General features: G+C 50.6%; 8 protein-coding genes across 8 annotated transcripts; 7 read left to right on the top strand and 1 right to left on the bottom strand.

Annotated features, from left to right (window-relative positions):
* Positions 1–66: 66 nt before the first annotated feature.
* LTR84_010484 (uncharacterized protein) lies at positions 67–1,536 on the top strand (the record flags this gene model as incomplete). The annotated part of the gene is made up of 1 exon (XM_064854020.1): positions 67–1,536. One exon carries the CDS (start codon positions 67–69, stop codon positions 1,534–1,536), a length of 1,470 nt encoding a protein of 489 aa, XP_064700363.1.
* A 1,093-nt stretch (positions 1,537–2,629) lies between these two features.
* LTR84_010483 (uncharacterized protein) lies at positions 2,630–4,117 on the top strand (the record flags this gene model as incomplete). The annotated part of the gene is made up of 4 exons (XM_064854019.1): positions 2,630–2,635; positions 2,895–3,104; positions 3,182–3,202; positions 3,272–4,117. The coding sequence occupies 4 exons, from the start codon at positions 2,630–2,632 to the stop codon at positions 4,115–4,117; spliced, it is 1,083 nt and encodes a 360-aa protein (XP_064700362.1).
* Positions 4,118–6,011: 1,894 nt separating this feature from the next.
* LTR84_010482 (uncharacterized protein) lies at positions 6,012–7,361 on the top strand (the record flags this gene model as incomplete). Its single annotated transcript, XM_064854018.1, has 2 exons — positions 6,012–6,797; positions 6,846–7,361. The coding sequence occupies 2 exons, from the start codon at positions 6,012–6,014 to the stop codon at positions 7,359–7,361; spliced, it is 1,302 nt and encodes a 433-aa protein (XP_064700361.1).
* Positions 7,362–9,188: 1,827 nt separating this feature from the next.
* Positions 9,189–10,043, top strand: LTR84_010481 (uncharacterized protein; the record flags this gene model as incomplete). Its single annotated transcript, XM_064854017.1, has 1 exon — positions 9,189–10,043. The coding sequence occupies one exon, from the start codon at positions 9,189–9,191 to the stop codon at positions 10,041–10,043; it is 855 nt and encodes a 284-aa protein (XP_064700360.1).
* A 534-nt stretch (positions 10,044–10,577) lies between these two features.
* On the bottom strand, positions 10,578–13,349 carry LTR84_010480 (uncharacterized protein; the record flags this gene model as incomplete). Its single annotated transcript, XM_064854016.1, has 1 exon — positions 10,578–13,349. The coding sequence occupies one exon, from the start codon at positions 13,347–13,349 to the stop codon at positions 10,578–10,580; it is 2,772 nt and encodes a 923-aa protein (XP_064700359.1).
* A 286-nt stretch (positions 13,350–13,635) lies between these two features.
* On the top strand, positions 13,636–14,049 carry LTR84_010479 (uncharacterized protein; the record flags this gene model as incomplete). The annotated part of the gene is made up of 2 exons (XM_064854015.1): positions 13,636–13,749; positions 13,801–14,049. The coding sequence occupies 2 exons, from the start codon at positions 13,636–13,638 to the stop codon at positions 14,047–14,049; spliced, it is 363 nt and encodes a 120-aa protein (XP_064700358.1).
* Positions 14,050–14,727: 678 nt separating this feature from the next.
* LTR84_010478 (uncharacterized protein) lies at positions 14,728–16,125 on the top strand (the record flags this gene model as incomplete). The annotated part of the gene is made up of 1 exon (XM_064854014.1): positions 14,728–16,125. One exon carries the CDS (start codon positions 14,728–14,730, stop codon positions 16,123–16,125), a length of 1,398 nt encoding a protein of 465 aa, XP_064700357.1.
* Positions 16,126–16,149: 24 nt separating this feature from the next.
* On the top strand, positions 16,150–16,707 carry LTR84_010477 (uncharacterized protein; the record flags this gene model as incomplete). Its single annotated transcript, XM_064854013.1, has 1 exon — positions 16,150–16,707. The coding sequence occupies one exon, from the start codon at positions 16,150–16,152 to the stop codon at positions 16,705–16,707; it is 558 nt and encodes a 185-aa protein (XP_064700356.1).
* Between the last annotated feature and the right edge of the window lie 2,618 nt (positions 16,708–19,325).

Here is a 19,325-nt window from a genome sequence, read left to right as displayed (position 1 = left end):
TCTTCGTCATCCTTTCGTCTCAATGTACAGTAAACGTTCTGTATAAAACCAGTCAATTTGTTCTCCATGAGTGTGGCGGGCGCCGTTTGGGCCGGCACGGCTCCTGTTCCTGGTCGGTTGATAAGAACAACTATTCAATGTCCTCGACATTCACATACATTCACACGCAAGGCCCAGACACGGTCTTTCCACGATGCACAGCCCTCGAGTAGAACTCTTTGTCGACCCGGCGTTGCAAAGAAAACGCTCTCTCGGGAACCCTCGATAGCCTTCACACCCTTCAGTTCAAAGACACAAACTCGACCATTCTCTGTCACCTCTTCACAACTAGCTACAAAGGACCCTTACGCAACTCTAGGTGTAGGCAAGACCGCGACCTCCTCCGAGATAAAAAAAGCCTACTATGCGCTTGCCAAAAAATATCATCCCGACACAAACAAAGATCCCTCGGCAAAAGAACATTTCACCGATGCCCAGGCTGCCTACGAATTATTAAATGATCCTCAGAAGAAGGCTACCTATGACCAGTACGGTTCTGCTGCTTTCGATCAAGGCGCAGGGTTTGACCCCAGCGCAGGCGGCGGAAACCCATTTGCGGGTGCAGGAGGCCCATTTTCTGGCTTCGGTGGAGGATTCGGCGCAGAGTTCAATTTCGAGGATCTCTTCGGTGCCTTTACGGGAGGGGCTGGTCGCGGTCGCGGTCGAAGAGGAGGAGGATTCCAGCAAGAGGAAGTGCTATTGGGTGAAAATATTGAGGTTCAGACCAATATATCCTTCATGGATGCAGCCAAAGGTGTGACCAAAAACATCACCATTACACCTTTAGTCCAGTGTGGGACATGCCATGGCAATGGTCTCAAGGCGGGCTCATCAAGGCAGACGTGTAAGAGCTGTGGCGGTACTGGCAGCCGGGTTCATGTGATGCAGCAAGGATTCCAGATGGCTAGCACATGCTCTACATGCTCTGGAAGTGGTCAGACCGTTCCTAGGGGTTCCGAATGCAACACTTGCAGCGGGAATGGTGTCGTGAGGCAACGTAAGACTATACCTGTGGAGATCCCTGCAGGAGTGGAAGATGCGATGCGGATGAGGGTTGTTGGTGAAGGTGACGCAGCTCCCACGGGTTTGTCATCCAATCCAAATGCACGATCTCAGACTGGAGATCTGTTCGTCTTCATCAGAGTCGCCCCAGATGCTAGGTTCCGCCGCAATGGGGCAGATGTCCTTTATACCGCCACCTTGCCATTGACAACCGCTCTTCTTGGTGGTCAAGTTCAAATTCCAACTCTTGATGGAGAAGTCAAAGTCAAGGTTGCAACCGGTACAGGCACAGGTGACAAGATAACTCTTCCCGGGATGGGTATGAAAAGATTGAGTGGTGGTCGCAACTCTTCTGGAGATCTCCGGGTCGAATTCAAAGTCAATATGCCAAAGTATTGGAGTGCTAATCAACGTACTATTATCGAAATGCTAGCCGATGAGATGGATGACAAGACAGCAAAGAGAATTATGAATCTCAACCAGTATAAGGAGTAAGTCAAGCCCCATATCCCAACTTCGAGCAGTTCGCGCTAACGTTCTATGCAGAGAGTCAAAGGACAAGCCATCAAAAACATCCAACAAATCAGAAGATCACAAGAATGAAGGGTTCTTGAAGTCTGCATGGCACAAACTTACTCATCAGCACGACAATCTTGAACCTGAAGCCAAGGATAAGAAAGAAGAAAAACCAACATCAAAGGATGACGAAGAGCCAAAGAAAGCATCCGGGTCTGGATAGCAAGTCAACTCGTAATTCTACTCATGTTACTTCATAGCGACGCGGCACTCGGGGGATTTAAAACGGCGACTAATCTTGTTGGAAGATAAACTGCTATCAGGAAACATTCCGCAATAGTTTTATATCAGTGGTAGGGACAAGAGTGTACATTACTTGCTTTGGGATTGTCTTCAGTATAATCAGTACCCTCCAACTCAATGTATGATACTAGGGATAGAAAAGTCGAAGACTACCATGATCACACTTGAAATCGTCCAAGACGACATGGTCGTCCAAATGTGCTGCTACGAAGCAGTTTCACCTTCCTCCACCTTTGCATGCATCGCTATGAACACTATCTAAGAGCCTGATCAGCATGTTGTAGTCGGCGATGTCGAATCCCTTGACGGTGTACACGGCATATGTATGGACGAGGAGTTCTACTATAACAATTGAACACTTCTCGAATCATGAAACATATTTTGATTTGTTCCTAAGCATACGGTGTATTTGAATTGATCATGAGATTAAGAAAGTATCTAGTAGGTATGGCTGAACGGCAAGGTGAGAATAGTTAATCAGTACTTAGGTACATGGTACACCTTGGGTGGACGCCTTGGCGGGGAATATAAATATCATTTGCGGAGCTGAAAGCAGTCGGCTGATGGCAACATGCTTCGACTTCAACACGACATACCAACCCGTTAAACATCAGCGCACGTTGGACAAGAACGACGACGATACAAGCAGAATTGGCCTCTCTAGCTTCATGAACCTTTGTTGGAACTAGCTGCAATACTCATTGTCAATAGCGGGGTACTCCTGCACATCCTTGATAAGATGGCTAGCGGACCTCATACTTTCGTCACCATGTCGGTAAGTATGCGTTCTATGCTCTCTACGGACTATGCCACTTGGCGACGAGGGAACAGCTTGAGATCTCATCGCTTCTATATGGATGTGGTCTGATTGCCAGATGGATCCGTGAATTCGACCACGCGCCACCCTTCGATCCCGGGGCACTGAGAGGAGGCGGCCACGCCGTGAGACCGCCAACTCAGGCCATTGATTCCCATAATACAGTCACTACATACATAACTTCGAATAATCCACTGACAAGAAGACAACTCATCAGGTCTTCTCGGCGGAAAAGTTCCAGGGCAATCGCCTGGCAATCGTTTCGGTGCGCGGCAACGCACTGTCCCAGAAGCGCAAATCTCTCATCGCAAGAGAATTTGGATACTCGGAAACAGTTTTCCTCCACGATGCACCGGGTCCAGGTCGTCCGAGATTGTGTGAGATCTTCACCGAGACTGGCGAGGAGGTGCCTTTTGCTGGACACCCGGTGAGTGGATAGGCTTAGTCGGTCTATGTTTACGTGCGTGAGTGAGGGCGATCGCTAATGACGAGGCTAATCTCCAGATCATTGGAACAGCACATTATGTAAGAAGACCATCGCGATCATGCACCTTGAGTTCATTCCAGGAACAAACATTGTTAATGTAGGCTTAGATATTTACGTATCTCGAGAAAATGGCATACCGAGGACCCGAAGACCGAGAAACAGGCCAGCAGACCGCTGTTCTCCAGACCAAAGCCGGCCGCATCCCGATCTTCTACAACATTTACAGGCAGGTCGCGGCATGCGCCGTCCCGTTCCAGTTCCATGTCCACTCCAACCAGGTCTCGCTCGAAAAGGTCATCACTGTCCAACCGCACGTCCAGATCGTGCCGACCATCGAGAAAGTCAAGGGAAGATCTTGGCCCATTGTCTCGATCGTGAAGGGAATGAGTTTTGCGCTCGTAGACTTGACCGATGCACCTGAAGTCCTCGCCGCCCTGCAGCCGGGTCAAGCGCCGGAGGCCGAACTTGATCGAGAGTGGTCACCAAGCTTCGTGGGCTGTTTGTTCTACAAGGTCGTAGGGCTTGCGGAGCAGGACGGCGAGCCCACGATCCACAACATTCAGGCCCGCATGATATCGCACGGCATTGAGGATCCGGGTACTGGGAGCGCATGTTCTGCGCTGTCGTGTTATTTGGCACTGAACCCACGCTCTTCCGCAGAACCCAAGAAAAGCGAACCAGTCAGTGATGATTCGGCTAGTGCAGACCCAGACTCAGAGCCAGTAGAAAAAGTCGTGGAGAAGGTCGAGGCAAAAACTAAAGATCTGAAGATCGAGGAGAAGACTGAGAGGATGGTTTTTGGAATTCAGCAAGGTATTGAAATGGGCCGTGCGTGCACTATCGCCGTTGAGGTGGACGTCAAGACGGACTCGCAGGGTAAAACAAGCATTGTCAATATCATCCTTTCCGGAAGGGGTACAGTGTTTTCTAGTGGTCAGCTATTGGGAGCATGATTGGTTTTCACAAGTAAAAGGATACGAAAACGTGGGTTTGATTAGACAACCGACCAGAAAGGCACTTTCGCAACGGCGCTTGGTTCATCTACTTCGTATGATGAGCAACGAGCCTGGTTGCGTAGATTAAGGCGCCGTTTATTCCAAAGCTTGATCTCGGATAGGTTTGATACCGATGGGATGCCCCAATCTTAACAGCATTGAGCACGCCGTTTCTCTCTCGGATAGTCGGCACCCGGCTGTAGAACCCTAGATGGTCATGCGCTCGTCGATCGTATGGTTGCGACATGTAGCGTTGGGGACGAGGCGTAACCAAGCATTCGCACGGGGCACTGAGAAACCTAGAGGATTCGTGAGCCTGGTTCTGGCTCTCCTCACCGTGTCGGTAGGCGTTGGGCCATGTGGATCTAGAACTTCTGTGACAGGTCTCAACATGCGTGGCAATGACTTCCTTGGTGATGATGAATCGGGTTACTCCCGTTCCGTCAAAATGCGCCGTACATTCAACAGTTGTCAGATACGAGAACATACCTCCTTTATGCCGGGTTTATTGAAAGTGAACAAAACTAGTCACCCATAGTAACTTATGCGTCTCTGCTCTGCTCCGTACTTTTGCCAGAATGAAGAGTCGGATACCAGGCGCATCCAATAAGGGCTCGGTTAAAGCTGATCGTCCTAGCCAAACGTACCAAGAACTCAAGGCTGACCTAAACGGGGAACCGATGGCAGAGGGAGAACGCCTCCTGGTTTGCAATTTGCTTCATGTTGAGTCCAGCAAGAACCCGATCGATCATCGACGGCCCCAAAGCTTGACTGAAAGCTTGGTGTAGCCAAGGCAGATTGTGCAGGGTGAAAGCATGGAGAAGTCGTTGTTTGGAAGGGGACAGGGACGAACTTCGGCCTATGACACATGCGAAGGTGGGGGTGAGGTCTATTTCCAGAGACTCGGCTAAGGAATGGTGTGAGTCCAAGCGTTGGAGATCTTGCATACATACAGGGTAGACAAGAACTCTTCAGGACTAGCTTGGTAGGGGAGGTTGATGACCGAAGGGAGCGAGGAATTGCAGGAGGGAAGGTTGAATCTGGAGTGAAAGGGGGATGGCATGGGCATTGAGAATCTAGGTGTTTGAGGCGGCCTAAAGGAGTCAAAGTATAGTGGAATATGACGTTGTTAGGAGGAAGACAAAGGGAGGCACTAGTGCCGCGCTAAGGGCATCTAAAAGGCGGGATTACCAGCGTAGTGAATAGGCTAATCTCTAAATAGTTAGACACCACAACCTTACCAAGACATCGCGCATCTCAGCCTCCAACCGCCTGTTTCAGGAGGCCACTGGCAGGTTCATCTCCGACACAACTCGAAACCATCTCAGCTTCATCTTCGCCGCTCCCAACCCATGATTGTCTCGATTCTAGGTACACCATCTCTGCATCCAAAACATTGGCAATGCTTGTTTTGACAGAGGCTCACACACTGCAACCGACCTGTAACCAAGCAACCTTGCTCTAGCTCCTCTGAAATCTGATGCACCAGGAGGCATCTTTGTGTCATCCTGAGGACTTGGAAACGTTTCCAGCCTCAAGGAAATCACCATGGACCATAAACACTGTGCCTAACCTGGATTCACTTCCCTGCCAAGTCATTCACATAAGAGTGTCTACCTGTCCATGATGGGTTCCGGTTTACCTTTCCATTCTTCATCGTGGCAGTGCCTCTAACATTCCTTTCCATTGTGTGTGTATTCCTCACAGTTTTCTTCTCACATTCCTTATTCAATTCTCGACCGCGTTGACCGCGAAGTCTTTCGTTCGACTCTGTTCTATTTTTGATCCCGCACTCCCAAATCCAATCAAGACTTTTTACACTTAGGAAAATTCCAAAGCACCCGAGGACAAGATGAAGTCGACTCAATACCTCGCAGCTGCAGTGACTGCCTTAGGCCTGGTTTCGCAAGGCTTTGCACAGAACAACAACGGCGGGAATAACAACAATAACAACAACAACAACGTCAACGCCCAAGGTGGAAACAACAACAACAATAACGGGGGCAACAACAATAACAACGGCAATAATGGAAACAATGGCGGCGGAAATGCCAACGGTCTGACACTGCTTCAAGCCAATGTCCAAGCAGCATCAAACTCGCAAGGCACACCCGATATTGCTGCTGGCCAGTCCAACTCCAAGACTGATCCATTCAACTTCATCAATTTCTGTACCGGCAAGACCATCACGAACGGCAAGCAAGTTACCCAAGGTTCGTGCAACGGTATCGTTATGGGTGATATCCCGTCCAACAACAACATGGTCTCCTCAATTGTCGTCTTTCCCAAGCACAACGATAATATCGCTGCCAACCAAGACTTTAACGTCCAGGTCCAGATCACGAACCTGGTTGCTGGATCCTTCACCGATCCCATCAACACCTACTATGCGGCACCCCAGGAACTCCAGGGTGGAAACATTGTTGGCCATTGCCACGTTACTGTTCAAGATCTCAACAACAACATCAACCCAACACAAGGCCCGGATCCAAAGAAGTTCGCATTCTTCAAGGGTATCAATGACGATGGTAACGGAGCCGGTCTCCTTCAAGCCACGGTCAAGGGTGGTCTCCCCGCAGGAACTTATCGTATCTGCACTATGAACTCGGCTTCCAACCATCAACCCGTTCTCATGCCTGTAAGTACAACTTCGAACAATAAAATGGATTATACTAATAGTTCCCAGGTTGCACAACGTGGAGCTCAAGATGATTGCAACAAGTTCACCGTTGGTGGAAATGGCAACGCTGGAGGCAACGCTGGAGGCAACGCTGGAGGCAATGCTGGCGGAAACAACGGAGGCAATACTGGAGGTAACAACGGCGGCAATACTGGCGGAAACAACGGAGGTAACAACGGAGGCAATACCGGCGGCAATCAAGGCAACAACGGTGGAAACGGAGGAGCTGCTGCAACCACATCAGCTGCTGCCGCTGCCACGAGTGCCGCTACTGGTAACGGAAATGGCCAAGGCAACGGAAACAACGGTGGCAACAACGGAGGCAACGGCGGCAACAATGGCGGAAATGCTGGAGGTGCCGCCACTACGACTGCTGCAGCAGGTGGAGCTGCTACCACCACCGCCGCTGCAGGAGCTGCTACCACCACGGCAGCCAACGGAGGACGAGGAGGTGGCAGATTTGGCCGTGGACGATTTGGCCGTGGAAGAGGGCGATTCGTTGCTCGAGACATGATTGCATGATCAATTGGAACCCGCAAATACCCATACGACTTTATTCAGTTGTTTTGCCACTTGGGTAGGCACGTTACGACCTAAAAATCCATCACCAAAAGACCCATGTCTCAAAATCACGCTCAGCATCGTCTGCAACACAATACTACCCCCCTTTTCAATTCCCACCGACTTCACCTATAGAGATGTATAACCAGACAATAGTTTTTTCACCATTCATTTTTGCGCGCATTTACTCGACAACCAAACCACAAAACCCCCTGACCTGGAACGACCGAGGAGAAAAAGAAGATGGGGCCCAGAGGACCCGGCCAACAGGGCAAATGTGGAGGAAGGAGTTTATGAGGTTCAGGAAATGAACGCCAGTCCAATGGCTGGCTGGCCGTTTACCGTCATTTTGGGAGGCGGGTGTGCGGGATCGCCTACGTCCACGATTGCTAGGTTGTGTTCCCCCCTTTTCATGTTTCTATATACACCAGGTATAGGTGTTCGAAACTTGAAAGGTAGACAGTCATAAATACAAAACTTAGAACAAGAGACGAACCTTTTTTCGAAAATCCGGTAGAAAATCAACCGTGTTCATTATTGTCGGAAACAAAACATCGCTCCCAGATCTCGCTCGTCCTTTGGAGAGGGGGGAACGGTTTGAGCGGCCGACGACCCTTCGCACGCTGTGGTTAGATTGCTGGTTGCTGGTTAAGCGACGGTCCTGGCCAGCCAACTGCCAAGCGACCACTGAGTGTCCTTGAAACATGATGATACACTCGGCGTGTATCAGCCATTTAACCACTCACATACCCCTTCACCCAACTTGACGGGTTTTAAACCTCTTGGTGTCCAGGCGTTCCAATTCTTGACACAAAGGATCTGCGAGGGACATTCCCTGGAGAAATAAATAATCATGGATACCCAGTCAACTAGGGTAAGGTTGTGAAGCCATGCGCCCGGCAATGCCAGAAGCCGACAATTTGAACACAATGTTTTCGGATTAACCCGTCTCCGAAGAACAGCCTCGGGGCTCAGACTGCCTAGTACCGAGTACACAGACCTACCTTAGGTGCCTAAGTTAGGGACCGTACCTACCTAGGTACCTAAAGGCTTTGACCTCTTCTGCCCTCTGCCCTCTGGTGCACAAACAATGCAACAATCCATCACGAATTGCACGATCGTCGTCCTGCAGTAAAAATGAATGTTGAGTATTCCTCCCGACGCTCAAATGTATTGCTTAATCAGCCTTGACTTCCACGGAACCTTAAGCACGCCCAGATTCGTCATGTTGGCCACGTTGATGCCTGGAAATCCAGGCACGCTCCGGGTAGAGGACAGGGGGTTTCCAGGCGCGATCAGGCAGAACAAAAGTTTGGCCAAACGCCAACTCACATGACTCCGCGTTCACACCTCACCCAATGGCTGAGGTGAAGGTGCCTGGCCCGCCGCGGAGTGAGGATTTGATTTTGTGCAATAACACGAAGGTGGCTGCTTTACCCCTCAGGATCCTGACAGAAGATCTCACTCACCACCAATCTTCAGCTTCTACAACCCTTGCTGTTACTACAAGCCTGGAGGTGGAAGAGTCGCAGTCGGCAGCCCATCGGGCGCGGATGAATTCGTCCTCGTATTCACACTCCCTAATGGGGAATACGAAAGCCTTGAATGTGAGCATATCGTGGTACTCGAGGGCGGGAGAGAGGTAGGTTCCTTACTCCATGTAGATATATATATATGCCTCGAAGTTCTTTGAGATTTTCTGTGCAAGCACCAGAATCAACGCGAGCACTTTCCTCCACTCCTCGAAGTCGATAATAGAGTTTCTAGAGTCTCAAAAAGACTTCCGTCATGGCAATCAAGGTAACCACGCGTCTCGATATCAACAACGGCAAAAACCCCAACCTTCTAACACCCCCAATCATGAAACAGGTCGTCGAATCGTCCGAATACCTCAAACTCCGTCTCTCGCTCCTCGAGAAGGAGAAGGCGCACACACGCCAGCGCGACGAGTTGACCAAACTCCGCCAAGCACTCCCGGCAATTGAGATCACCAAACCCTACAGGTTCCAGAGCGTGGACCCCTCCGGCACCACGAAGGAGGTATCACTAGAAGATCTCTTCGACGGCCGCCCCCAACTCATCATCTACCACTTCATGTTCGAGCCCGACCGCGACGCCGGCTGTCCCTCCTGCACGCTGATGGGGGACCACATCCCACCACTGGAGCATTTGAAATCACACAACACGTCGTTCGCAGCTGTGTCGCGCGCCCCGATCGACAAAATCGAAGCCTACAAGAAACGCCTCGGCTTCACGTTCCCCTGGGTGAGTTCCTACGGCACAGACTTCAACTTCGACTTCAACGTCAGCACGGATCCCGAGGTCAAGCCCGTCCAGTACAATTTCCTCAGCGAGGATGAGTTGAAGGACAGGAAGATGCTGCATTTCACCCGGGGCGAGCAGCCGGGCACTTCGGTGTTTGTCAAGGGTGGCTTAGGCATTGGTGAAGAAGGTAAGATCTATCACACGTATAGTACTTATGCGAGAGGTGGGGAAGCACAGATCGGCACGCTGTTGTGGTTGGATATGACACCTCTTGGTCGTCAGGATGGTGCCAATGGTATTGGAGGCTTGGGTTATAAGCGTCGGGATGAGTATGATGATAGTGACTTGCAAGCGACGGGCGGTGTTAGATTCACTTAACATTGTGCGCCACCAAGCAGGATCTGGACATTAGCTATGTACGGTCATCATCACTTGTTAGGCTCTGAATGGGAGTGGTTCGCAGCACAGGTAATCTTGATTTATAGGGAAAGCTCCACTGAAATGCAAAAATGTCGACAATCCACGTTGATCCACGTTCGACAATGTACTCTTGATCCTTGCCCCGCTCAAGTTGACCTGGAGAGGCCGATGGAAGAATTATCACAGCTGTTGGTTTCCATCATTCAAAGGAGCAATGAGAAGAGCGAAGGAACAAACTGTAGAGTTCACAAGATATTTTTTTGGTAGTCACAATATAAACATTAATGATGTAGCTAAACTAGTCGTGAAGGAAAGTCTCGAAGTGATAAGAACAAAAAGACTTTCCCTCAAGGGTAGTCACAATATGAATCCCTGCTCAACTGAAGAGCCTTACTGAAACTTTTCCAAAATGCCTTGCGGCTTCCTCCTGTAGAAATAAGCATGAGATGGAAACAATTAAGAGCGACGCTGAGGGCGACGTTCAGTGAACGCCTATCTTCTCATCATGTAACGCCCCTTCCGGCCTTGCGGCTGATCATCACCTTTCCACTCAGCCCAATTGTCACCATTGTCCTTGCGGTCCTTGGCATTATCGGAAGCATCCTTCCACTGATTCCACCAAGATGGCCTGTTGGGCTTGCCATCGTCACTCTTCTCTTCCGAAGCCTCCTTCCATTGATTCCACCACGAAGGTCTGGGCTTGTCATTGCCATCCTTGTCTTTGGGCTTCCACCAGAAACCGCTTGGTTTGTCCCCATTGGTTCCTTCACTGTTGTCGGAATCTCCCTTTCCATTCTTCCATCCACCTTGCCAGAACGAGAAGATATCATGCTTATCGTTGTCGTCATTATTGTCATTGCCGTTGTTGCCGTTGCTGTTGTGATGTGGTGGCTGCCACCAATGACCTTGGTCATCGTGGTTGCTCTGTCCTGTAGGCTTGGGGCGATTATTCCATGCCAGCCATCCAGGATAATTCTCTTGAGTGGCAGTAGACGACTCCCCTGTTGGCTTTGGGCGGTTATTCCATCCAAGCCAACCGGGGTACTCCTTGGTGGTCGTTGATGGAGCTGGGGTGGGCGTGGCAGTGGGCTTGCCTTGACTCTTAGTGGTCTTGGGAGGTTGAGTAGTTTTTGGAGGCTGGGTTGGCTTCGTCTTGGTGGACCACTTCGTAGTAGACTTGACAGGTACTGGTGTGGTGAAGGACAATGTCTTGGTCGTGACGGGTGCCGTCCTGGATTGGGTCTTGCCCGTGCTGAGCGCACCTGTGGAAGTGGTTTGGGCAGTTGTCTTTCCAGTGCTGACAATTCCTGAGGAGGTAGTCTTTACTGTGCTGACAATACCTGAAGAAGTTGTAGGTGCCGTCGTCTTTGCAGTGCTGGCAGTGCTGACAATACCAGAAGAGGTGGTTGGGGCCGTCGTCTTTGCAGTGCTGGCTGTGCTGACAATACCTGAGGAGGTGGTCTTGGCAGTGCTTACAGTGGCCGTGGAAGAACTTTGAATTGTGGTCTTGCTTGTACTAACAGTACCTGTAGAAGCAATGCTGGAAGTCTTGATAGTTGTCGACGCAGCGGAGGTTGTGGTCCGACCCGTAGAAAACGCAGAGCTAGTACTACTGCTCACGCCACTTGTTGCTGTCTTGGAAGTGCTAGCTCCGCCAGTGGAAGTCGATGTGGCAGAGGTTCTGCCGGTCGAGACGCCACTGCTGGTAGATGTTGTGGCCTGTGCGGTCGTGCTCTTGGAAGAAGTGACCACTCCACTGGAGGTAGAAGCAGCAGATGTCTTGCCGGTTGACACGCCGCTGCTAGTGGTAGTAGATGCCTGTGCTGTTGTGGACCGGGATGTGACCACAGTGGAGGTGGAGGCTGAAGAGGCAGAGCTTCGGCCTGTGGAAACACTACTACTAGTGGAAGCTGTGACCGGAGCTGTGGTTGTCTTCGACGAGCTGGTGACGCCAGTTGAAACAGAAGAGGCCGAAGTCTTGCCGGTGGAAACACTTGCGCTCGTGGTGGTGCTAGCCCGCCCAGTTGTTGTCCTGGAGGTGCTGGCAATACCAGTAGAAGCTGTGGAGGCGGTGGTTTGAGCCTTCGAAGTGCTAGTAGTCTGTTGTGTTGAGACCGTGCTCGAAGTACCTGGAGCAGAAGTTGTTTGTCTAGTCGTGGCCCCAGAACTAGTGGTCTGTCGTGTAGACACTGTAGTCGAAGTGCCTGGGGCAGAGGCGGATGTCGTTTGTCTCGTTGTTGCAGTGGTACTGGTGGTTGGTCGAGTAGAGGCTGTGGTAGAAACGCTGGGTGCAGACGATGTCGTCTGTCTTGTTGTTGTTCCCGCGGATGTGGTAGAAACCCGTGTGGAAGAACCAACAGAGACGCTTGTGGTTGAGCTAGCCTTCGATGCGGTAGATACAGTGGTCGAGGTCGCAACACGGCTAGTTGTCGCTGTTGCGCTGGTGCTGGGCCGAGTGGTACTTGCCCCCGATGAGCTTGAAGCAACCCTTGTGGAGGAAGACGACGAAGCCGGAGCTGTTGATGACCGTGAAGAAGCTGAGGAAGTAACGGTGCCGGAGGTAGTAAGGCCGGTAGTCTGAGTGCGTGAGCTGGCGCTGGTAGATTGAACAGGAGCCGATGAGGTGACAGTCCTTGATGTTGTCAATGCGGTAGTCTGGGAACGTGAGCTAGCGGTAGTTGATCGAACAGGAACAGAGCTTGTTCCCGATGAAGTTCTTCCTCGAGAAGAGGTTGTGACCGAGGACACTGGCGACATAGAACGCGAAGTCGAGGTCACCGCCGACGTAGTCGGGACCTTTGTTGATGAGCTTGACTTGATGGTTGACGTGGCACTACTGACTGTCGAAGATACCTGAGATGACGATGGGGTTCGAGATGTAGAACCTGTAGCCGTTTTTGTTGAGCTCATAATGGTAGATTGAGTCTTTGATGTGGTACTTGGAGCGGCTGAAGTCGATCGAAGAGAAGTAGTTGAAGCTCGAGACACGGTACTTGTCGGAGCTGATGTTGATGATCTTTGTCCGGAGCGAGTGCTGGTAGTTGCGGCAGTAGTAGCGCTGGACTTCGAAGCGCTGCTTGATACAGAGCTTGGAGCGCGAGAGCTAGAAGAGATAGCTGTGCTGGCGCTCGACTTAGTAGATGCCGAAGTGGTTGAGAGCCCAGTTGTCTTGGTTGAAGCTGGAGATGTCGATGAAATGCTGACTGTGGTCGAAGCACGTGTGCTGGATTTAGACTGTGAAGCTGTTCCTGACGATGATGACATTCTAGATGTGGGTGTAGACACTGTAGTGGATGCCTTTGAAGTCTTTGAGGCAGAAGTTGTTGACACAGGAGAGCTCTGAGATAAGCTCGTAGACCTAGTTGTTGCTTGGCTTACCGACTTGCTGGTAACGCTAGATGAGGTGACTCGAGCCGAAGTGGTTGATCTAGCAGAGCTGGTAGAAACTACTGCAGTGGAGGAGGTGACTGTAGAAGCCTTTGTGGTCGTAGGACGCGTACTTGAGATAGTTGGCTTGCTGCTTGTTGAGATCGTTGATGACCGAGTAGCAATGGTTGTGGAAGTCTTGGAAGATGCTGGCTTTGTTGTTACCACGGTGCTGGCCGACGAAGACCTTGATTGGCTGACGCTTGAAGAGGTGCGCGCGGAAGATGGCCTCGTGCTTGTGGGAATAGTCGACTGAGTAGTTGATTTTCCGCTCGAACTGACAAGTGAGGAAGTCTTTGACACCGAGGCGGTATTGGTAGACTGTGAACGTGTACCTGTGGAGGAGATCTTAGAAGAGGTCTTGGTTGAAGAAACTGTTGGTGCCGAGCTTGTTGTACGGGAAGCAGTTGCGGACGAAGTGGCTTTGGAAACAGAGATTGTCGTACTCGAAACTGGAGCAGTTGAGGCCGATGTGCTCCGGCTTGAGACTGAGGACAAAGTCTTTGAAGATGCCGAGACGGAGCCGGATTTGCTCTGACTAGTAGAAGATACTGGCTTGGTGGAAGTTGTCTTTGACCCCGAGACAGTCGACTTGGACAAGCTAGAGGAGCTTCTAGTCGTGACTGTTGCTTGTGTCTTGCTTTGAGTTGAGCTTACGATTGAAGTAGAAGATCGAGTGGAAGTAAGGCCGGTAGACTTGGAACTAACCGCGGTGCTGGTCTTGCTCTGTGTAGTTTGGCTTGCAGAGCTAGGCACAGATCTCGTTGTGCTCTGTGTGGCTGTGGCTGAACTGCGCGATGTCGTTACGGTCTGAGACTGACTCTTGCTAGTTACGACACTGCTTGATTTGCTCGAAGGCTGAGAAGTACTGCTCTTTACGCTTGTTGACACGCTTCCTGTTGACACTATCGACTTGGATCCGGATGAAGTTGTCGATCGTTGAGCCGTGGAGCTCGTCACAGAGCCCGTGGATTTAGATTGGGAAGAGGAGGCTGTCGACCTTGATGCCGTGGTAATGCCAGTAGATTTAGTGGTAAGTCCAGTCGAGGAAACCGAGGATCTTGAGACGGTGGAGATTCCAGTTGATCTAGTAGTCACACCAGTGGAAGCAGTAGTCGATTGAGAAGTAGTCGAGGCTCTAGTTGACTTGGTAGTCATACCGGTAGAGGTCGCGGACGACTTCGACGTAGTCGGGATTCCAGTAGATTTGGTGCTAATGCCGGTTGAGCTTGCACTCGATCTGGACAAACCACTGGTGGAAACTGATGATCTGGACACAGGTGCTGTAGTAGATGTCTTACCAGTGGTAGTAATAGTAGAAGAAGGCTGCTTTGAACTTGTGGTTGTCTTCAAAGTATTTGTGCTCGACTTCGAAGTTGCAATTGACGAGCTCTTGATCGACGCAGAAGTGCTTGGTGCTGCAGACGAGGTTTTGGTCGCTGACTGGGTTGTGGTAGGTGCAGTTGAGGTTGAAATGACCTTCGTCGACGTTGCAACGGAAGCACTAGTTGTGGTAGCTTTACCCGACGAAGTCGATGAAGCTTTCGACGTCGACGAAGCTTTGGCTGAAGAAGATGTAGCTAGAGTCGACGTCTTGCTTGAGGCCTTTGTCGAGCCCGAAGTTGAAACTGATTTGGTTGCAGAGGTAGTGACCAGCGAGGATGATTTCAAAGCAGAGGAGGTTGTGGCCTTAGTTGTGGCAGATGATGCTCTCGACGAAGTGGGTGCCGTGCCGGTGCTTATTCTGCCGGTGGAGCTGGATGAAACCCTGGTAGATACACCAGTTTGTGTTGTCGATGAAATTCCACGTGTGCTGGTAGTTACTTTGCTAGACGAGATGGCAGATTTGCTTGTCGAGACTTTCGAACCCGTGGAAGTGCTCTTACTCGCCGAAGAAAGAGTGGTCTTCCCTGTTGAAAGAGCGGTAGTCGACGAAGGCTTCACGGACGTGGATGTAGCCTTTGTCGTAGACAAGGCAGATGACTTGGTTGATGATGCTGCAGAGCCGCTGGTCTTGATTGAGGAAGTTGTAGCTGACTTCGAGGTAGCAGACGCAGACTTTGTTGTACTGACCACGGATGATTGCGAAGACTTAATTGTGGTGCCCACGCTGGAAGTGACACCCTTTGAAGTAGTCACCGATGCAGACTTGGTCGATGAGGGTACTGATGATGAGGACTTAGCTGTGGTAACCACGCTGGAAGTGATACCCTTGGAAGTGGTCGCAGAAGCACTCTTAGTCGATGACTTGCCGGTAGAAATAACACTAGACGTGACACCCTTGGAAGTGGTAGCGGATGCAGACTTGGTCGACGAGGGCACAGAAGATTGCGATGACTTTCCAGTAGAAACGACACTGGATGTGACCCCCTTGGAAGTGGTAGCAGAAGCACTCTTCGTCGATGATGATCGAATAGATGACAGTGAAGTCTTGACAGTCGTAATTGTACTGGACGTAATGCCCTTAGAAGTACTTACAGAGGCAGATTTGGTCGACGAACCTGCCGTGGATTGCGAAGACTTGGCTGTAGTGCCGACACTTGTGGTCACACCTTTGGAAGTGGTCGCAGATTTGGTGCTCTGCACTGAATTTGTGGTACTTTTCGAGGATTGAGGTGCAGACGAAGTGCTGACTACGATGCTCGATGATTTCAAAATCGAAACCGTGGTAGTGGGCTTAGAGGTTGCGACACTGCTTGTCACCTTAGATGTAGTGACAGGGACGGTTGAGGACAAAGCGGTAGTACTCTGCTTGCTCGTTGGTGCAACAGAGGAGCTAGACTTTGTACCAGTCTTTGTGGACGAGACGAGTGAACCTGATGATTTCGAAGAAATACTGGTTGTTTTACTAACCAAAGAACTTGTGGTAGGCTTGCTCGCTGTGCTTGAAGACTTGACGACCGAAGTTGAGAATCCTTGGCTTGTCGTTGATTTAGTGGAAATCTTAGACGAGGTAGAAATACCCGTAGTGGCAGTTCTTGAGGAAGTGTTTGCTGTACTTGTCTTAGTTGAAAGACCACTTGACGACGATTTGCCAGTTGATAGTGTTCGCGATGAAGTTTTGGAAGCCGAAGGCGTGTTGGTTGTCTTCGAGCCAACCGAGACAGATTGGGTGCTCTTTGAGGATGAAGCAATAGTTGCCGTGGTCTTGGAGGTAGATCCTGCAGTCACGGATTTAGTAGTCGAAGCATTTTGAGTAGTAGTGGCAACCTTGGTGGACGTGGAAGACTTGACAGAGCTTGAGGCCATGGACTGTGTAGTAGAGCTTGCACCCTTAGAAGAAGTCGTAAGAGCAGAAGTTACTGATTTGGTGGAAACTGTTGACTGCTGTGTGCTTGAAGCCTTGGAGGAAGTGCTCGCTGGAACTGATGTCTTGCTGGAGGATTTTACACCTGAAGAGCTTGAAAGCTTCGTTGTAGCTGTTGCTGACTTGGAGGTTGAGGGTTTCGAAGTAGTCACAGCCGTGCTCGTTTTAATGGTCGTCGATGATGCCTTTGAGGTCGATCCCACCGTTGTTGTCTTCTGAGTAGTCTGAGAAGATTTACCAGTCGAAAGAGTGCTCTGGACTGACGTTGGTGATGCCTTAGAGGTACCAGATGTGCTGACGGTAGAAGCAGTGGTCTTCACGGTCGTTGAGGAGGCTTGAGCAGTTGTTCCACTCCGAGTAGACGACTTTAGTGTTGTTTGAGATGTTCTCGCACTAGACACTGAAGTTTTCGCCGTAGTTGATGGAGCGAATGAGGAGGCTGTAGTCTTTTGTGACGAAGTACTTTGTCTGGTGGAGCTTGCAAGAGTAGATGATCTACCTGTGGACAACGAAGTCGATGTCTTGGTAGTCGCAGCGCTGGCTGTCGTTGACTTTCTCGTGGAGATACTGGTCGAAACCTTTGTAGAGGATGTTGGTCCTGAGGCAGTCGTCTTTCCTGAGCTCAACGTGGTTGAAGCCTTGCTTGCGCTGGTTGTTGACGCTTTACCGGTGCTGATACTGCTGGGGGCCTTGCTAGTACCTTGACTACTGAACGAGGTTTTACCAGTGCTGAGGGTGGTAGAAGAGGCACGACCAGTACTTTGAGTTGTGGAGGCTTTTCCAGTGCTGGAAGCAGTGGAGGAAACCTTGCTAGAAGTGGCGCTTGAAGCCTTGCCGGTTGTGGAACCTTGGGTACTAGCAGTAGTTGACGCCTTACCAGTACTAATCGTGCTCGATGCCTTGCCAGTACTGACGGTGCTCGATGCCTTGCTGCTAACGGTACTTGATGCTTTGCCCGTGCTGACAGTGCTTGATGCCTTGCCAGTACTGACGGTGCTTGATGCCTTGCCAGTACTGACGGTGCTCGATGCCTTGCTGCTAACGGTGCTTGATGCTTTGCTGCTACCAGAAGTGGAAACCCTGGAGCTGGCCGTGGATGAAGCCTTGCCAGTGCTGACAGTACTCGATGCCTTGCTGGTGATAGTACTCGATGCCTTGCCAGTACTGACGGTGCTCGATGCTTTGCTGCTAGCAGAAGTGGAAACCTTAGAGCTGACCGTGGATGAAGCCTTGCCAGTGCTGACAGTGCTTGATACTTTAGTGGTAGAAGTTGAAGCCTTAGTGCTAACAGACGTCGAAACTTTGGAGCTGGCCGTAGAAGATACCTTGCCGGTACTAATAGTACTCGAAGCCTGAGTAGCGGAAGTTGATGCCTTGCCAGTGCTAATAGTGGTTGAAGCCTTGGTCGCAGATGTCGAAATCTTAGAGCTAGCCGTGGATGAACCCTTGCTGGTACTGATAGCGCTGGAACCCTTAGTAGCGGAGGTCGATGTCTTAGCAGTACTAACGGTGGTTGAAGCCTTGGTCGCCGATGTTGAGACTTTGCCAGTACTACTAATAGTGTTTGAAGCGCTAGTGCTAGCAGTTGTCGACACCTTAGTACTGGCGGAAGTCGAGACTTTAGCAGTTGTCGAAGGTCGCGCGCTACTAGTTGTGGATGCTCTCGTACTAGCTGTAGTTGAAGCTTTGGCGGTGCTGGCGGTAGTCGAAGCCTTAGAGCTTGAGGTTGAGACCTTGGCGGTGGTACTAGTGGAGGCTTTAGTGCTTGCTGTTGAAGCTGTATTAGACGTGGAGGCCTTGGTTGTGCCAATAGTTGAAGAAGCCTTTGTGCTAGCGGTAGAAGCCCGCGTACTAGCAGTAGATGCCTTAGAGGTTGCAGTTGATACTAGGCTACTAGAAGCTTTCGTGCTGGCAGTTGAGGCTTTGGTGCTGGCAGTTGAAGCTTTGGTGCTTGCTGTAGTTGAGGCTTTCGTGCTGACCGTAGTTGAGGCTTTCGTGCTGGCAGTTGAGGCTTTGGTGCTGGCAGTTGAAGCTTTGGTGCTTGCTGTAGTTGAGGCTTTCGTGCTGACCGTAGTTGAGGCTTTCGTGCTAGCCGTAGTAGAAGCTTTCGTGCTGACCGTAGTAGAAGCTTTCGTGCTGGCAGTCGAAGCTTTAGTGCTTGCTGTAGTAGAAGCTTTCGTGGAAATCGTAGTTGAGACTTTCGTGCTTGCCGAAGTTGAGGCTTTCGTGCTTGCTGTAGTAGAGGCTTTCGTGCTGGCAGTCGAAGCTTTGGTACTTACTGTACTAGAAGCTCTCGTGCTAGCCGTAGTAGAAGCTTTCGTGCTGACCGTAGTTGAGGCTTTCGTGCTGGCAGTCGAAGCTTTGGTGCTTGCTGTAGTAGAAGCTTTCGTGCTGGCAGTCGAAGCTTTAGTGCTTGCTGTAGTAGAAGCTCTCGTGCTAGCCGTAGTAGAAGCTTTCGTGCTGGCAGTCGAAGCTTTAGTGCTTGCTGTAGTAGAAGCTTTCGTGGA

The sequence above is a fragment of the Exophiala bonariae genome (genome assembly GCF_035927105.1).
Source record: "Exophiala bonariae strain CCFEE 5792 chromosome Unknown scaffold_44, whole genome shotgun sequence".
In the NCBI taxonomy this organism is placed as follows: Eukaryota; Fungi; Ascomycota; class Eurotiomycetes; order Chaetothyriales; family Herpotrichiellaceae; genus Exophiala; species Exophiala bonariae.
The sequence above is the reverse complement of the archived record's forward strand: the minus strand, read 5'-3'. Positions and strand labels throughout refer to the sequence as shown.